Genomic DNA, 20,754 nt, shown 5'->3' on the forward strand with positions numbered 1-20,754 from the left:
AGGGCGTAGTGCGATTATCTATATAATATATATTAATACGTGAAGCAAAAACTTTGTATCCCTTTTTATGAAAATTGCGCGGACGGAGGAGTATGAAACTTTCCACACTTATAGAGAATATAGAGAGGAAGTGCACAATGCTAATATTTTTTTTAAATAATGCATAAAAGATACATTAAATCAATAAAGAAAACCTTACACACACTACATACCATGTATTTGACGCACACACGCATGCATACTATTTATTGTCAAACTTTTGCTCTTGACGTCTATGGTAAAATTGAGAATAGATTAAATATTTTATTTATTTATTTATTTATTTAATATATTTTGTACACACAGCTGTTAGAAAAGAAACGTCAATAAGGATACAGAGTACAAGGGCACTACTTATTTCATGCTGAAATCTCTTCCAGTAGGCCCGCAAAAGGAAAGAAGAATTAAGAACACAAACCTAGTGCATACAGTAAATATTACATATAATAATATATACATATTACAAGATACAAAACAATATATATACATACAAATACACACACACACACACACATACATATATATAACATACACACATATACTTACTTTATATTATAATACATTATACAAATATATATAATTTATTTAAGATGGTAAGGATAAATAATGTTCCTTAACAGATTTCTTGAATGCTGCTATGGTTTTGCACGCTCGTATGCTTGGAGGGAGGGAATTCCAAAGTATAACTGCTTGTACAGAAAACGATTTTGCGTAAGCATGTGTTTTATGAACAGGGCAATTGAGGAGAGTTTTAATGTGGGTTCTACAAGGAGCAATGGAGGGACGGGCATAGGTAAAGCGATCACGTAAATATTGTGGGTAGTTAGGATTATGTAGGATATTAAATAGGAAGCACAACATTCTAGTATTTCTGCGGAAACGGACTGGGAGCCACTTGAGCTTTTTGCGAAATTCAGAAATATGATCATATTTTTTGAGACCAAAAATAAAACGGATGCACAAATTTTGCAAACGCTCAAGCTTATTGAGAAGCTCCTCAGTGGCATCCAAGTAGCAAGCATCAGCGTAGTCCAAAATGGGTAAAATGAGACTATGGGCAAGAGAAATTTTAGTTTCCAAAGGCAAAAAATATTGGAGACATTTGAGTGAATGGAATGCAAAGTTAACTTTACTGCTAACATTGTTAACCTGCTCATTCCAGCTTAAGAAAGAGTTAAAAGTAACGCCAAGGTTTTTAACAGTTTCACTAAAGACAATCGGTTGGCCATTCAATTTGAGAGATCCAATTGCAGAATGATTTAATGCACGAATAGCATATCTACTACCAATTATGATGGCCTGTGTTTTGTTGGCATTGAGTAAGAGTCCATGAGACGTTGCCCATTCATGAATGTTTTCCAAATCACAATTAACATCCTTGACTGCTCTATCAATTTCACTAGGTGCGCAGTGATGGTAAATTTGCAAATCATCTGCATAAAGATGAAAATTTGAGGATATCAAAGTAGTGACTGTGTTAATAAACACTGAGAAAAGAAGAGGAGAGAGAACACCACCCTGAGGCACGCCAGCATCAACAGCAACCCAGTCTGAGAAGGATTCATTTTGACGTGTGCGTTGTGAACGGCCCCGAAGATATGAATCAAACCACCTTAGGGCAGAAGTAGTAATGTTATGGGATCGAAGAATACCGAGCAGGATATCGAGATCCACGCAGTTGAATGCGTTACTGAAGTCAAGTAGTACAAGAATGGTTAGGGATTGGTTTTCAATTGCCCATCGAATGTCATCTGTCACTTTCAGCAACGCAGACACCGTGCTGTGTCCCGATCGGAAACCTGATTGAAAGTTGCTAAGAATATTATTGGAGAGGAGGAAATTTTGTAGTTGCTTGTGAACAATGTGCTCCAACACTTTCGAGAGAAAAGGAAGTATGGAGATAGGACGATAATGTGACAAAGACGAAGGATTGCTGGTTTTAGGTAAAGGGATAATATTAGCGGATTTCCAGGATTTAGGAAAGGATCCAGATTGTAAGGAATGGTTAATTATGTTCGTTAAACAAGGAAGTAGTATATCAAGAATGGGGATAAGCATTTTAGAGCACAAGTTGTCACTACCTACAGCATGGGAAGAAATGAATAAAATAGCTTTACGAACATCATTGGTCGATACTGACTGAAACTTAAAGGAAGAATGTTTAGGCAAAGGGAGATTAAGTAACGTTTGCAAAGTTCTCGATTTACGACACTGATCAACTGAGAAAGAGGGTGTAGAAAAATGTTTGTTGAGTGCGTTTAAATCGAGACCGCCGCAGGACGTAGATGATGCTTTTCCTATGCCTACGGATTTTAAAAATTTCCATACATCAGAAGACTTACGATTTATGAGAGATTCATGGAAATGACGTCTCTTGGCATCTCGACATAGACGATTGCACCGATTACGTAATAGTTTATAGTATGTTAGATTATGCTCGGACGGTTGACGTTTTAGCCTCTTTCGAGCTTTATCTCGGCAGGCCATCCATTGCTTAATTTCAGGAGATAACCAAGGCGCTGGCTTATGTTTGATTTTGACACGCTTGATGGGAGCATGATGGTCGTATAATTCTAAAATCGACTCCGTGAAAAATGCTACCTTTCCATCTATATCCAATTCATTGAATAGCGGCCTCCAATCGATTAAGCCTGCATCACGTCTCAATGCCTCCATGTTAATGCCTTTGTAACTGCGAAGAAATAGAAACTCAGACTTACGCTTAGGAGCCCGCACACGGAGAGATAAGAAAATCAAGTCATGGTATGAAAATGAAGCGGTTATTTGACCATGAGTGTCAATACTACTAGAAGAAGATACCATCATCAAATCTAATAGAGAGGGAGTGCAATTTGGAAAATGATGAGTGGCTGAAACAGGCAATATCCTGAGATTATGAGAACTTAAAACAGATAATAGTTGCTTAGATCGAAAATCATTCTTCAGCATGCAAGTATTAAAATCCCCCATCACAATAATATGATCGGCCAAAGAACAGTGATTAGACAGCAATTCATCAAGACATTCAAAATAATTAACACGAAGGTTAGGACTGTAAAAAACACCTAGTAAAATTTAGTGTAATGCAGTGTCAATTCGATTAAAAGATGTTCAGCGGATTCAGAATATTGAGATGGAGACACACTTACAATTCTGAACTCAATACCGCTTCGCAAATAGATTGCTACGCCTCCACAACCTTTACCCACTCTGTCATTACGAATTAATATAAAGCCGGGAATTGCGTATTGAACCGATGGAATGGATGGTTTAAGAAATGATTCAGAAATCAGTAAAGCGTCAAGAGTATTGCTGCTAATAGATGCCAGAAGATCTGAATAATGACGCGGAATACTTTGAACATTTACATGTGCAATATTTAGGTTGTTAGGGAACGAGGATAGTTCAGCAGAAATCTCATCGTGCAGATGTATTGAGGTACATGAATCATTGCCATCATCAGCACTCAAAAAACTGCTTTCAGACGAAGAGCAGGAGAAAAATGTTTCATAACTAAATAAATTATTATTCATAATAATATGGTAACTTAATAATAATAATAATAATACTTAAATAACATACACTATTAATATAATATAACAAAATGAAAATAATACAATTAATATAATAGGTAAACTAAAAACAAATAAACATGTAGGTATATAATATTACTCTTAATCAATAAACTAGCAATTAACTCCCGGCTCAACTGATCAATCAATAAACCTGGAAGAGATTTTTAACATGTGTTAATTACACAGAGTTAGACGTGTAGATAGATACATTAACATCTATGATTTAACTTACATGTTAACAAAAGAATAGCTCACAGTGTAGACAGTGACTTGCAAATGTGTTCTTAAATATGAATTTTTTTTTTTTTTTTTTAGTAAAAGAGCATATTAAAATAAGCAACACTATACTAGTTATTATCAGAAATTAATCTATGGATAATTGTCGTAGGCTGAGCGTTTTATACTCCAATGCCAAAAATTACAAATATTAAGGTATAGTCTATGGTCACAACTAAAGCGAAGAATCTATGGATAACTTACTCCTCAGTGCTACCAACCTGCTATCAAAAACATAGCCAACTGGACAAATAACATCATATGTAGTAACTTGTAAACAAAACAATGACAGATTTAGTTAAATTTAGGTTAACTTAAAGGATATGTTCGTTTATAACAATAAAATGGTTAACAAAAATTTACAAAAACAAAATTAAATTACGTAGTGAATTAGTGTCAAAATAGAATAAAAATATAACAAACAAAATGTTCAAGCACAAGACACAACAGTAAAATACATTAAGCTACTATGTAACGTTGGTATGGGAGTGGAAATAATAAAATTGTTATGCCATTTATCCTAAAACATCAATTTCAGCGCCGGCCTTTTCTGGTCATTTTAGTTATTGTCTTCACATGCGCCTCCGCAGGTTTTGGTGTAGACGGCTTGCCTTGCACTGCTGATTCTACCGTGTCAGTACATATTATTGGGTATTTCTTTATAAGGGCCTGTAGTTCATTCATAGATTCAATCTTATAACGCGATTTATCAGGTAGAACTAACACTATTTTACCGTCGGCTGACCAACAGCGTTGAACGCCAAAGTGCTTTCGGGCTGACAAAAATACACCATGCCTTATTTTCGTAAGGAACTCAGAAATAGTGACGCCCGTGCCCTTTAAGGAAGTCTTGCTGTCCCATACTGCTTGACGTGACTCGATATTCATAAATCTTACTAACACTGGGCGAGGTTTACCCTGCGAGGCGCCAAGTCTGTGACAAACACTAACACAATCGGTTTTAAAATCTGTCAATTTCAATTGGTCGTTGGTCAATGCAAGAACGGTGCTATGCAGATTTTCGTTTGTTTTTCTGGTATTCCATGTATCAACAGAACCTTCCTCCTCATAGCAGTTTCATGCCGATCCAAGCCTAATGAGATTAATTCTAATTGACTTTTGATGTTTGACAGAGTAGCCATTACAAACGATTTAAACTCGTTAAAGTCATTTGAGAGTGCCGTGAAGTCTGGATGCAATGTTGTAGAATCATTCGCCACCTTTTTGAGCTTATCCTCGTAGGCCCCCATTCGAGAGGCAAATAATTTTTCGAGTTGTTGTAAGTTACTTGAAAGTTGTGTATCCATTGTGAATATGAATGATGTATCTTGGCAGCAATGCCAGGTAACCGGAACAGGATAGATGATAAAATCAGTGAGCAGGAGTTATTTATGCACTATATACACATTTAAAATGTAAAAATACACAATACTTTAAAAAAAAATTAAATAAACACAGAGAGCACACTATGTTTGCGTGTTAACACCGCGACTACCCGCGAGTCAAAATATTGTTTGTCTTTATTAATATTTTTTTATAGAGTAGCCTTGGCGAAATTTGTGATTATAGAAGTATAAAATACAATCATAACAGTGTACAAACTTACAATTCCAATTAATTATAGTCGAATTTCGACTACTGCGGGACCTCTAGTAACTTTAAATGTTCGTTGATAAAGGTACAAGAAATTGTGTGATTTTATTTCGAGGGCGTAGTGCGATTATTGCTTGAAATGTCGTAACGTTTATTTATAAATACTATAGATGGGTAAATACCCCGAACATTATAAGTGCATTATACTGTGTTTCTGTTTTAATTGCCTTAGTAGGCAGAGTTGTATACTGGTGGTAGGACCTCTTGTGAGTCCGCACCGGTAGGTACCACCACCCTGCCTATTTCTGCCGTGAAGCAGTAATGCGTTTCGGTTTCAAGGGTGGGGCAGCCATTGTAACTATACTTGAGACCTTAGAACTTATATCTCAAGGTGGGTGGCGCATTTACGTTGTCGATGTCTATGGGCTCCAGTAACCACTTAACACCAGGTTGGCTGTGAGCTCGTCCACCCATCTAAGAAATACAAAAAATAAGAGTGCGCGGGCCGTATGCTTTCATCGGGTGGTGAGTGGTTACTGTCGCTCATGGTCTTCAGCAATTCCAAAATTACGGCCTTCCGATGGTATATTATCTATATATTAATACGTGAAGCAAAAACTTTGTATCCATTTTAACGAAAATTGCGCGGACGGAGGATTATGAAATTTTCCACACTTACAGAGAATATAGAGAAGAAGTGCACAATGCTAATATTTTTTTTAAATAATGCATAAAAGATACATTAAATCAATAAAGAAAACATTACACACACTACATACCATGTATTTGACGCACACACGCATGCATACTATTTATTGTCAAACTTTTGCTCTTGACGTCTGTGGTAAAATTGAGAATAGATTAAATATTGTTTGTCTTTATTAATATTTTTTTATAGTGTAGTCTTGGCGAAATTTGTGATTATAGAAGTATAAAATACAATCATAATAGTGTACAAACTTACAATTCCAATTAATTATAGTCGAATTTCGACTACTGCGGGACCTCTAGTGTATATTAAAAGCACACCGCTCGCAGTCTTGCTTGCGTGGATTACACTTCATATCGCGTATTCTGACATTTGTGTTCAGGGGTGGGATGAAACCGCTTGTTTTAAATATAAACATTACAGTCATCTGGCCTTGGGTTTCATTACAATGCGTCTTTATCAATAATAATAATTAACTGCGCACAATTCTCGTCCATTTGAATGTCGAATCTGCAGTGCATACTGACTCATAAATATTATTATTTTTGTTTACCTATGCTGATAGCTTTGGGAGGGTATTTCAGCTACTCTTTGACGTGTACGAGGCTCAAACTCCTAACTAAGCCTAGCAAGAGCAGTGCTTCGCAGAATCTACCACCGGATCGGAAACGCGACCCACTGAGAAGATCCGGCGAGAAACTCAGTGGGCTGTGTCTATGGGTTAATTCACTCGTTGAGCCCTTCGTCGCAAGCGACGGGTTCGACGAGGATGGTGACCGGAAAGGTCTCTACGAATGATTGAAAGAAACGGATAAAGTGAGAAATAAAGTCGCATGGAGGAGGCATAACGCTAGAGGCGTTACGTGATGTTTTCTAAGAGTCAACTGTTAGGTCCGTAACAGCTAGTACAAATTTTTCATCGTCACATGACCTAAAGAACCGTTATTCACGGATAGCGGCGTCACAAAACTCATTTAAATGTTGTTGCAAAATATGTACATGTTTAATGCACATTATTCACAAAAACGACGGGCTAGGTGTGATAACGAAGTCACTCGGCGCTAAAATTTTAAAGCACCAAACATCTCTGTTTTTTTCGATGAAAAAGTGAAAATGAATTACGATCAAGAATTATATTTGCATTTTTATGCATCTATTATAATTTTTATAAAGGGTGATTTGTTCAAGCAAATATACCTAAGCACCATAAAACTGTGACTTGGGACTCATGTTGCAAGGCGGGTGACGGTAATAACGTGGTTGAAATCTATGGGCTCCGGTGACCACCAGGTGGGCCTTGAGTTAATCCACCTAACTTAGCAAAAAATAATGAACAGCATGTCCTTTCTGAAAAGTAATCAAGTAGCCCAGCTTTTGCATAGTATCAAATCGAAATATTATTCTATTATGTTGTTACTCAAATACCCTGTTTTAAATTAATTAAATGAAGTCTTTAGGAATACATGCAACTGTTTAACTTGCATATTGTTATCAATATGTTAACACATACCAGTTTCGCATCATTGTGTACTCACGTCTTTATCAAGTCCGTATTTGTACTACACTTGAGTCGACATGTAGCTAGAAAACAATATAAATACTTTAATTGGCTTATGAAATATTATGTGATGAATCTTTTGATACGTTCATATCTACAATGCGGTTAAATACTTAACGAATGAAGTTATAAAGCTTAAAATTGAGTTTATTTATTGTACCACACTTTACAGTGTTCGCTCGTAAATAAATGCATGAATAAAAAAAATTTAATATCCACAGGCCGGACAATATTTGTACGTTTTCAGGTTTTATGGCATGCGGTACAATTTCACTCGTGAAACGTCAAACACTGTATTCATACAGAATGAGTTGAGTTAATTTTGCAATAGGTATGGCTTTGAAGTTGCCCGGTGTAACGGAAGTTTCAATATTTTAGATATCTTGATTTCTATAATTTGAGAACCAGCGTGTACATTTAAAAATTTTTAGAGAAAAGAATTGATTATGTTACCGTTGTTTAATTGTCACCGATTCCCAAAATTATAACGTTATGTGTAGAGGCAATGACGGCGAAAGGACCAAACGGTGAGGTTCTTCGAAATGTTTTGGATTCCGGAACAAACTTAATTATGTTTTTTCTTTTTTTCTTTTTTTGCCTTTGTAGGCAGACGAGCATACGGCCCACCTCATGGAAAGTGGTCACCGTCGCTCATGGACGTCAGCAATGGATTTTAGATTTCGACTTTTTATTTTTTATAGTTCTTATACGCAGACAAGGATGCGGTTCGCAGGCTGAGTGGCTAATACCGCTCATAGACTGAGTGCTCTCCACTTCAGTTTTGACAGTTAGACAGTAAAGCTTCAAAAAGTACCTAACCAGAGACTTATAAGAAATGTCGTGGAAGGCAGCGGTTTGGTTGTGCTGTAACCACATCATCAGCTGGGCCCTATGATCGTCTGTCTACAAAAGCAATAAAAGCAAAGTCTAGAGGAGCTCAACTTGGTGCTTACTAACCACGGACCATTTGTGAATATAGAATGGGACCTACGTTACGAGCAGCCATGCTATTTACTGTGCCAATAATAAAATTATGACAAAAGCCTTTGAATGCACCTATATTTTCGCAAGCTGTCATAAACGACACCAGATTTGATGCTTAAACAATTCCACATCCTATTTCGTTAATCTTGCCAGAGATTGAATTCCCATAGGATGTGATGAGGTTCCTTATTGCCTTCGCAGGGAGGCGAACATGAGGACCGCATGTTGGTATAGCAATGAATGGCTACCCACTTTTATGAATACCCGCAGTGCCATGCTGCTATTTGCTCGCGTTTAAGCCTGAGTGATGAGCAATGGCATCGATGTGATTCAAGTAACTTAAATGAGAATAAACTATGTCTGAAGCTACCGCAATTATTTTCGGGTGTAAGGTTTGATAGTTTGTCCTATGATAATTCATTGTACATGTCAATAGAGATCTGTGGACTGCAAGTGGAACAAATATGACACAATAAAACACCGAGAATCCGAGACGATCCAAATGGTCTAGCACAGATTGTCTTTTCGCATTAAAAGTGTACAATTTTCAAAAATATTCGAAATTGAGTTAATATGCGGAATCATTTGGTCCAATTGCGGAATCATCACCAGTATTTTTCTCATAAATACTGTCAAAAGAGCGTAGTTTAGTTTTTTTTTTTTTGTTTGTTTAAGTTAAGTTACCTGTGTAAGTAAAGTAAAGTGTTAAGTACCTATATTTTGACTACTATTAACAAAATTAATACATAATTTTATCTTACTTTAAAAAACAGATAATGTAACTGGTAAAACTAAAAAATAAATTTTGTAAAGATGGTTAATATTAAAAATATCACATGTTAAACCTTTAAAACACTCTCCTGTATAATTTTGTAAGTTTTGAGTTTATAGAGTTTTAATGCAAGAAGACGAGATATTTTCGGTCCCTATCAGATTGAACCACTTGCTCTTAATTTAGTGGTTCCGTGCGTCGTGGACGTTGTCGATTTGTCGCAGACCAAGTGTGCCACTTATATCTGAATAATAAACCTGTTGACGTCGCGGGAAGACGAGCCAGTGCTACGCTTGATCATAAACAAATGACTGAATCGTTTGAAGAGAAATAAATAATTCTAGGTCGTATATGATTGAGTGGCGATCTTAATTACCTGTAGATTTTTTTTATTTTTTTTATTGCTTATTGCTTAGATGGGTAGACGAGCTCACAGCCCACCTGGTGTTAAGTGGTTACTGGAGCCCATAGACATCTACAACGTAAATACGCCACCCACCTTGAGATATAAGTTTTAAGGTCTCAATGTAGTTACAACGGCTACCCCACCCTTCAAACCGAAACGCATTACTACTTCACGGTAGAAATAGGCGGGGTGGTGGTACTTACCCGTGCGGACTCATAAGAGGTCCTACTACCAGTAATTACGCAAATTATAATTTTGCGGGTTTGATTTTTGTTACACAATGTTATTCCTTCACCGTGGAAGTCAATCATAAACACTTGTTAAGTTCGTATTTCATTAGAAAAATTGGTACCCGCCTGCGCGATTCGAACACCGTTGCATCGCTCGATACGAATGCACCGGACGTCTTATCCTTTAAGCCACGACGACTGTATTTAGCAAGTATTTCATGGTTATTTGTATTATTATTGAAAGTATTGTAAATTATGTTATAAATTTTGACGTAAGTAGGTACCACTTTGCTCTGTTAAAGACTCCTGATATTTGTTGGTGGGTTTATGACATTGGAAATATATACGACTTTTTTTTTTTTTAAATCATCTTGAGTAAGCGAATAATAATAAAATAAGGCAAGCGATTCAAATTATGTTTGTTATTAAAATTTTGTATTGTAATTCACTTGAATATGTATATTATGCGACACAAGGAAATGTATTAAAGTTAAAATTCACGGCCGTATAATGTTCACTTGAATAAATAGCCAAGACAAAAGAATGTTTTAATCTCGTGAAAAATATGTAAAAGTGAAATTATCATGATGAAATCTAAACTGAACGTAAAGTACTAGTGTTGTATAATTGTACTTAAAAAATTTAACATCGATATATTAATACGTGAAGCAAAAACTTTGTACCTCTTTTTACGAAACTTGCGCGGGCAGAGTAGTATGGAATTTCCCACAGGTATAGAGAATATGGAGGAGTTCAGAGACTTAAATATGGTCGAATTTCGAGCACGGGGCGACCACTAGTATTATTAATTACGTGTCATAAAACACTGCGAAATTAGAGGCTGAGACAAATTTCTGAATGGAATAATATTTAAAATTTAATAGAATAATTTGAAATTGGTTCTAACGAATTACAGATGAAAATACATAATATATCGGAAAATTGACGTGATACGACTTGACGTGAGTTTACGCTTCTGATTTCTGAGTTTCACGACTCAACGCCTATTACTTCATAGTGATTAGGTATTGAGAATGCTATAGATATATCAGTTCAACAACATATAAATGCTCCTTTCGTAAATACAAAATGGATGAATTGCCTTTCATTTACGACCCGGAGTATAGTTTCAAATAGTTTCGTGAACTTCTATTAATAAATTAATTTTCTATGCGTATTGATTTCTTCGTCTATTAAATTACTGACGTTGAAGGCCTCCGTCCTTGGCAATGAAGGTCGATAGTTACTGAAAATGTATTGGATATTTCATTCTAAATTATTTCAACACAAGGTCGTTTGTTTATTTGTCACGGAATGTCTAAAGCAAGGCAGTTATTTATGGGCGGATATAGGGAGAGTAGTATTAGTTAAACGTTGTACATTTAACGATGCCATTATTGGATTCTCTCTTTTTTTTTATTGTTTAGATGGGGGGACGAGCTCACAGCCCACCTGGTGTTAAGTGGTTTCTGGAGCCCATGGACATCTACAATGTAAATGCGCCACCCACCTTGAGATGTAAGTTCTAAGATCTCAGTATAGTTACAACGGCTGCCCCACCCTTCAAACCGAAACGCATTACTGCTTCACGGCAGAAATAGGCAGAGCGGTGGTACCTACCCGCGCGGACTCACAAGAGGTCCTACCACCAGTCTCTTGTGTTAATGGACCGCGAGATCAGGAAACAGTATATCCCAACTATGAAATATCTTTAGCAAAGATATAGACGCCGATTGGGAATCGAATCGTTGTATTTTTTTGCCAAAATTCAACCGAAACGCATTATTACTTTACGGCAGAAATAGGTAAGGTCATGGTACCTATCCGTAAGGGCTCACAGGACTCCCTCCTAGCCCCAGTAAGTACGAGACGGTCGATCTTCTAACCGTACAGTACCTATCATATGATTAATAGAGTAGGGCTGAATATAAATCACCAACAAGTATCATTTAAAATCCTCTGACCCTAGATCGAAAAAACCGGTGTTTTATTGTTATATATCAGTATGCGTGTCCATTGCCCATGCGTTCTTAAGTAGGTTGATAACATGAATGCCGGCACTGACCTTGGGAAAAAAAGTCCCAAATGGGTTGCATAACGGCTATCCCACCCCTCAAACCGGAGCCCGTGACTGCTTCGCGGCAAAAATGATGGCCCCTACACGTATAGGCTCCCAATACGCATTGGGTTTAATTTTTATTAAACCATGCTATTTTTAATCGTCAAAATCAGTGGTAAAAAGTGGTTCTTCGAGAAATATTCGCAGTAGGAAAATACATTTTGCCTATGACTGTCTACGTAAGCCCGTAAAACGTTATTGTAAAATATTTCTTAAGGAAAATGATACGAAATTCAATTACACATCATGATTGCGATGGATAATTGTAGTTTTACATTTAAACCCAATTAAATATGTCGGTTAGTTTTTTGCGCAATGAAACGTAACGGACTATAGACGTTTGTAATTTTATTTGAACGATTTACGCATTATTACGTTCATATTCAATTCTGAAAAAGGTAATGAGAAGCTTCTTTTTTTCATTACAAATAACGCAGTGTATGTTCCCAGTGATGACATATGGCTCTGAGACCTGGTCGCTCACAATGGGTCTTGTTCGAATGTTCAAGGTCACCAAAGAGCAATCTAGAAGGCTATGCTCAGAGTTTCCCTGCGAGATCAAAGAGGAATGAGGAGATTCGCAGGAGAATCATGACAGACGATTGAAATGGCAGTGGGCAGTGCACATCGCTCTTAGAACAGATGGCCGTTGAGGGAATAGTTCTCCAGTGGGGACCGTGTACTAAAAGACCTAGCGTGAATTGGCCTTCCACAAGGTGCACCGATGACCTGCTGAAGATCGCAGGAATCCGCTGAATGAAGGCGGTGCAGGACCGGTCGTCGTGGCGAAGCTTGAGGGGAGGCTTATGTCCAGGAATGGACATCTGTGGACTGAAAGACAGCAGAGAAGAAGATAGTCGTTGATGTTCAGTATTTTATTATATGAAGTATCTTTATTTGTGAAATAGTAACAGGTGCATATTCAGGTAACCCCGGAACATGCGCTGGCTTTCAGGGCTAAATAATTTAAAAAATTACCGGTGGTAGAGCATGTTTTGAGTTAGCACGGTTAGCCACCGCCTTGCCTATTTCTGTGGTCAAAATGGGTAGCGGCATTCACGTAACTCTTAACATCACGTAGGCCGTGAGTTCATTCAACGGTCTAACAAATCAAAAAATATATAAAATTCAAGAAACACCGAAAATATCGGGAATACATACATTTTTAATTTTGACCAATTGATCCATCCATAAGATGACTGGTTCTACCGTACCTGGCCTGGTAGTATTAACCTCACGTCCTTACGCATCCATCAGATTCAATAACCTTTGCATTAGACGCAAAAAGACGCAATGTTCTAACACTAGGAGCAGGCTTAGAGACCCCGGTAACCGTACTCGTCGAACTCGACAAAGACTTCGACGTGCAACCTAATTTATGCATCAGCCCGCTGAGGTTCTCGCCGGATCTTCTCAGCAGGTCGCGATTCCGATCCGGTAGTAAATTCATTCGCGAAGCAGTTGCTCTTAAGTTGTTAGATCTCCTTCAGAGACGCTCAGGCAACTGTTAGCAAATCCCACTCCTCCTGGCTGAGCCTTTGCTCGCCCTCCTGTCCTGGTGAAACTGGAAAGGTCACCTGTAATCTTTCAATCATAAAAAAAAGTATTAACCTGGTGATGTGGTTTGTAACCTGACTGCTGTAAGTTGTGGTGATGAGCCTCTATCTCATCATTGTAACCTAGGTAATTTATTTAGCTCGAACTGAAAGAGTCAGTGAACGTTAAAAAAATACATTATAAAAATTTGGGCGTTATGATAATAAAAGTACTAAAACTTTCTATAAAATTTGTCTAGTTTGAGATAGGTGTGTTACTTAATGAGCGAATGATTGTCGATGCGATAAACTATCACCGATTTGTTTGATACGTATCATTAGGAACGTAAGTAGGGAAGTTTTTGTCAATGATACGCGCTTTGATAAATATTGATAATGATTATAATGTCGAACGTAGTACACAGTGTGTTTGGTTAAGTTTATCTAGTCATAATTGCCTTCGATAGAACCGCAGTAATTGAATCTATTTAAATTTACGTGGTTAACTACATTATAAACACTATGTTGATACCGGAAGTGTATATTGTCGGGTCGAATCATCGAGTTCTCGTGATGACACACAAAAACGGAATAGGAAGTAGGGTAGTCAAATTTATCTACTCGTAATATCCTACCCGCAGTCTTCAGCTTAAGGGTCATTATAGCGCTTGCAACAGGTCGAAATACACACTAAAATGCAATAAGGAGAGTGTAAACAAACTATCTGCTCTTAACATATTATCATATCCGTAGCTTAACAGTTATTTATGGCACCTGCAACAAACCAAAATATCGGGAATTCGAATTAAAACTACAAATCGTGATCAGCGTCTGTTAAATATGGTTTTATTTTATTTTAAATCTTAATTCTTTTTGTTAAAACATTGAACATTTTACTTTATTTACTAGAGTAAAGGACATCGAAAATACATTTTAATACTCTTAACCTTTAACCGTTTCGCTACGGCAGACGTCGCTCCAAAGTGTTTCAAAGGAAATTGAGCTCCGCACTGAAAATGCGCACGTCACCAATCGTGTACGGGCGGCGTTTTTCAGCCAGACAACTCCTCCTCTTATCAAAACACACCTTTATTCCAGTTATTTGACAAAAACGAATTTGTATTAAAACGATCGTGTTATGTTGATTCCAGGCCTATCCGCGGAATGTCGGCAGTGGTGCTCGGAGCGGGTCCAGCGCACGCGTGCTTCTTCGCCACATACGAGCACTGCAAACTAACTTTATCACAACTGACCAGGCATCGGCATGACCACATAACGCACGGTAAACTCTTTACGATAACGTATAATTGATTGTCTGAGAGGCTTTTAAACTGTGTATGCTAGATACTTACGTTAAACCGGCTACACATTCGGTCAGAAGATATGGTAATAATTTGTCAGTGCATTTATTAGAAGACAATTTTTGTGGTATATCAGTCGTCCGTTTTTTTTCCTTACCTATGCTGATAGTCTTGAGAAGCTATTTCGACTTCACCTTGACGTGTAGCACGGGGCTCAAACCGGAGGTTGCTAACCCTGACCCTAGCAAGAGCAGTGCTTCGCAGAATCTACCACCGGATCGGAAACGCGACCCACTGAGAAGATCCGGTGAGAAACTCAGTGGGCTGTGTCTATGGGTCGTCGAGCTACTCGTCGAGCCCTTTGTCGCAAACGACGGGTTCGGCGAGGACGATAACCGGTCTTTGAGGTATCTGAAAGCACCGTTAATGGATCGGGAGGATCCGTAAGGCCGGGAGGCCCATAGGATCGGGTATGGTCATTACGAATTATGGTACATATATTATTATGCTTTACCTAAAGTTCTGGGTGTCTTGTAATTCCTACAAATATTTATTAGGTCCTTAAAGTGAAAAAGGATATATGATAGTTATTAACGTTTTCACCACGAGTTACATTAAAAAATATTTTTTACACTGTCGAATATGAGAAAAAGCAAAAAGAAAGCACAAATATAGAAATTGTTAATGCAGACAACAACAAAAATGACACGTCTATGTTTTTGTCAAATCTAGTTTATCTATCTATACTAATATATATATCTACAGTGGTTTTTACGTTTGTTCCGTTATGACTATTGAACCATGCATCCGATTGAGTAGAAACTTGGTATCCATGTAGAAAATACATGTACATACTTAACGGATATGCTAATATTTATATGAGTGTTGTACTCCCTAATAATAATGACAATAAATAATAATGTTAATTTTAAATGCCCAGCGAAGTGGGAGAGTACAGCTAGTAGTTGTTTTTTCAAATAAAATATATAAACAATCTGTTTCAGGTTTATCTGGTTGTCTGGCATCGCTAATTCACGACGCCGTCTCAAATCCAGCAGAAGGTTAGTGTTTTTAAATTATATCGTTATGATTAAAATATTTCAGGTTCGAAGGGTACTTCAGGAATTTCATTTTTAGTTCATTGAAAGACTCGATTTTCTTTAAAAATTAATACGCGACATTTACATTTGTAATTAAAGGTGCGTTTTATTTGGTATTGGCATCAACAATACGATGTTTTTGTCATGATATTTTTTTAAATTTTTAAACTATAAATATCTCTTGTAAAGCTGCAAAAATGTCGCGGGTAAAGATCAAAAACCAAATTTATATATTTGATATACCATTGTTCTTCAATCGTCGTAATTAGTATTAGAAGACATGGGACACTGCCTACTAGTATAAATTCTCAATACAGTAAGATAAACCTATGGTGCAAATTAAATAAAGAGCTTGGCAGACTTGGTACATTCTATACGTTCATCTCAAAGAAAAAATATAAAATTTTCAGGAAAGAAATATACAATATAACGATCATTAGTTTCTAAAAATATTTAGTACCGAGACAATCCGAATAATTTCAGTTCATTCATTGTATTCTATTGTAGTAATATTAGTGTTGTATGTAGCTTCAACATTACTGTCTGACTCCACTTCGATAAAGCGGCACGACACGAGAACCCTCTCATCGTGGCCGCCGGTAACTACATTCCCGATCCTGCGGACAGAATGAAAAGCAGTCGACGTCGCCCAAAACACGTCATCTCGGATCCTCCCGATCCACTAACGGTGCTTTTAGGTACTTCAAGCACCGGTCACCGTTCTCGTCGAAACCGTCGCTTGCGACGAAGGGCTCGACGAGTAAATTAACTCTCAGACACAGCCCACTGAGTTTCTCGCCGGATCTTCTCAGTGGGTCGCGTTTCCGATCCGGTGGTAGATTCTGCGAAGCACGGCTCTTGCTAGGGTTCGTGTTAGCAACATCGTCAGGTTGAGCCCCGTGAGCTCACCTACTAAAGTTAAGGTTACGCTGACATAGCCTCTCAAGGCTATCAGCTTAGGTTCAAAAAAAAAAAAAAACTGTCTGACTTGCGTCCTAGTATCCGTGATGAGTGACATGTCGCTTGCTCTACATATCTCTGACAGCTTTCCACTGGTTCAATTAGTATCTTAGCCGGTCCACCAGAGACACTGCCCGGTCCATACTGTCTTTTTTTTGTTGCCATTGTAGGCAGACGAGCATACCCACATGATTGATCGTGAGTGGCTACCGTTGCCCACGGACTACCGAGGGGGGGAGTTCATTCCAAAGCCGGATGGTACGTGGCAAAAAAGACCTCTGGAAACGCATTGTGGATGAACGCAGTGGCTCCTGGTAGTATGGATGAACGCTACTACGGTGGTAAAAACGAGATGATGGTTTGAGATGTTTGAGATGAGAGGAGATGATGTTATGGTTGAGATGACTCAAACAATTCCTCAGAGCACTTTCCATGGAACTCAGAGCACTCCCCATAGAATATGTGTTCACATTCGCTAATCGTTTAAGTAGTGCCAAACGTAACTTCCGTCGCTGAATTACGGAATTAAGAAATATTTGTCGGTAACACTCAAAAGATAGCTACACGTCGCCAACTGAATCAAACAGTGTTGCCATATAAGAAAAAACAAACTCCCAGAAATGTGATCTTATCCGACAAACTTATTAGTCTCTTATTGTATAAAATACTAGCTTTTGCCCGCGACTTCGTCTACTTGGAATAGTTCACAAATTATGCTTAATTTTAGAACAAATTTGGTTAGCATAAAAAACGTTATAGTGAGCCAACCTTAACATATAGACATATGCTAACGCGAACTTTTTTTAGATTTTTTAAAGGGGAACAATTCTGTCATACATTATTTTAGCGAACTTTAACCGTTTCTACAGCGCACGCAGCGGAAGCTCTGAAAAGGGAAAAAACCCCCGGGTTTTGAAACATTCTTTATTGGTGCTCCATTTGTATTGGTCTTAGTGTGATGTTACATAGCCTATAGCCTTTTTCGATAAATGGGCTATCGACTATATGGCCTCGATATATGAATTGAAAGAATTTTTCAAATCGGACCAGTAGTTCCTGAGATTAGCGCGTTCAAACAAACTCTTCAACTTTATAATATTAGTATAGATAATATATGTTATATCTTATTATATAGATATTGTTATATAGCAACACTGTTTGATATATATATCATCGATACTATCGTCATACATCGATATTTCATGTTTTTTATGACTTTATTATGATTTTGAGTTTCGTTTTCCAATTTTGTTATTTAGTTATAAGAAATTTAAAATTTTATCCTGATAAAAAAGACTAATATGTATTATCATCACATGACAAGTGCATCACATAAATGATAACTGTACGTACACATATTTGGTGTTGCGTATGTGTACATACTAAAAGAAGTTCTATTTATAGTCTCAAAACCTGCGACTTTTCGAAATTAGATTGAGAATCACTTATTGCGCGTATATGGTGCTCCATTCAATGACTGTACTGGTTTTTTTTTTATTGCCTTTGTAGGCAGACGTGTGTGTGTGTTTTTTTTGGTTATTGCCCTTTTAGGCAGACGAGCATACGGCCCACCTGATGGTAAGTGGTTACCGTCGCTCATGGACGTCAGCAATGCCAGGGGCAGAGCCAAGCCGCTGCCTACCATAACTATTATAGTATATATATATATATATAAAGTATTAGAATAATGAAATTAAAATTTATATTCAGAAACATCAAAGTGACTTTATAATCAATAATCAGAATAAGTATTCTACACCAGTACGAAGACTTCATAAAGTCAACACAAAGGCACATCTAATTCGAAGAAGAAAAAAATGGCGTCATTAAAAGCGTCTTGTAGCGAAGTGTCTTAGTGGGGTTCATAGGTTATCAGTTCGTTTTGTTACTAATTACACATTTTAATTTTATAATGTGCTCGTAATTACAATATTTACGTAACAAATTTATATTTGAGATATATTAATTTGGATGTTTGAATAGAATTAAGGTTTTCGATATTGAAGCACGATTTATTAGTATTTTTTCGATTTCTGCTGATTTGACATTATACAAGGCGAGTAAGGTCAATATGAAATTCAAAGTGACTGTTGTATTCGCGGAGGTATGACTATTGAGTTCTTTATTTACATAGAGTATATACCCAAAAATTTAATCTGTAAAAATTACAATTTGCGTAATGTTTGGTATTAAGACGCCTTGTGTGTCGGCACGGGTAGGTAGGTACCTCGGTCCTATCTATTGGCGCCTCCAAGCAGTAATTATTAAATTGAGACTTTGATATAATTTTTCAAGTTAGGTAGCGGAATTCGCGTTATGATGTCTATGAGCCTCGATAACCAGTTAACACGAGGTGGGTCGTGAGATTGTTCACCGTAAATACAATAAAAAACATATATACATATTATATCAATTGGATAAACAACAATTTATCGATAAGTTTAATGTATTGCCGCATGTTGCTCTTATTGATACAAGTGGTATTGCTGCATCAGCATCACTAGAATCTAATATTGATCTGGTCTTGTCCATATAATATTCCATGTATATATTTATTAACATGCAGAAACATGTTATCTTATACCTTTAAACGAGCAACTCTTGTATATATATATAATCTGAATCTCGGAAACGGCTCCAACGATTTTCATAAAATTTAGTATACAGGGGATTTCGGGGACGATAAATCGATCTAGCTACGATTTATTTTCAGAAAATGTTGTTTTATTCGTGTTTTCAATAATCAACTTTATGACTCTTCCCGACATCTATTGGCGAATACTATACTATTTTTACTGCTTTAATGACACAACAAGATGGCGTTATAAAAAAAAACAAAAAACGTGCAAAGCTCGGTCATCATCTAGTATTTATTAAATCAACGTAATAAATAAATAATAAATAAATAAATATTTACTAACAATCACGCCACGTTAACTGGTCCCGTGATAAGTTCGTAAAGAACTTGTGTTACAGGTACCAGATAACGGATATAAATGTAAGATTTTTATTATACACATACATATATTTAATATACATCCATAACCCTGGAAAAGACATTTACATTTATCATACAAATATCTTCCCTTGGCGGGATTCGAACCCGCGACCCTCGTATGTAGTGACCATGTCACTTACCACTACACCCGACGGCCGTTACATGTCTTGCAAGGTGGTTTTATGTGTGCTCTTTAAATTCTTATACTTTTATATTCACGGCACACGAATTCAACCTTATCTTGTGTGTTTTCCATTCATATCGTGTCATATCCTATTTCATGCACATTTGGCTCGCGGAATGTATTATTTTATTTTATCCTCAACTGGTGGCACAACACAACCGTGCCTTATAAAGGAGTTTCGAATTTAAATCCTTTTACTCGGAACCCTCCGGTTCGGGTATTCCAAGAGAAAACTAATTCGTCTCGAATCTCACAGTGAACTTAATCAGAAGAGAATAGGAGATGTAGAATTCTAGAACCCGATTATCTTCTCTAAAAAGCTTGACCCAATGTCTGGTGTAATCTTAAGATATATAGAAGAGATGCAGCCGAAAGAGATTCGACGCTTAAAGAATTAGACATACTAGTAATAACT

At 37.1% G+C, this 20,754-nt stretch overlaps 1 protein-coding gene and 1 long non-coding RNA gene across 3 annotated transcripts in view; both read left to right on the forward strand.

Annotated features, from left to right (window-relative positions):
* The window catches only part of LOC114250772 (mitoferrin), a 68,402-nt gene that overhangs the window by 26,818 nt on the left and 20,830 nt on the right, over positions 1 to 20,754 (forward strand). For both annotated transcript variants that reach the window (XM_028184773.2, XM_028184774.2), the window contains exons 3-4: positions 14,948 to 15,078; positions 16,102 to 16,158. In XM_028184773.2, coding sequence (XP_028040574.2) covers positions 14,948 to 15,078; positions 16,102 to 16,158 — 188 coding nt within the window. The remainder of the gene's footprint in view (positions 1 to 14,947; positions 15,079 to 16,101; positions 16,159 to 20,754) is intronic.
* Positions 4,583 to 9,099, forward strand: LOC149499791 (uncharacterized). Its single transcript, XR_016325515.1, has 2 exons — positions 4,583 to 8,277; positions 8,452 to 9,099. It is a non-coding gene; the product is annotated as an uncharacterized LOC149499791 (long non-coding RNA).

The sequence above is a fragment of the Bombyx mandarina genome, chromosome 26 (assembly GCF_030267445.1).
Source record: "Bombyx mandarina strain Sakado chromosome 26, ASM3026744v2".
NCBI classification, from domain to species: Eukaryota; Metazoa; Arthropoda; class Insecta; order Lepidoptera; family Bombycidae; genus Bombyx; species Bombyx mandarina.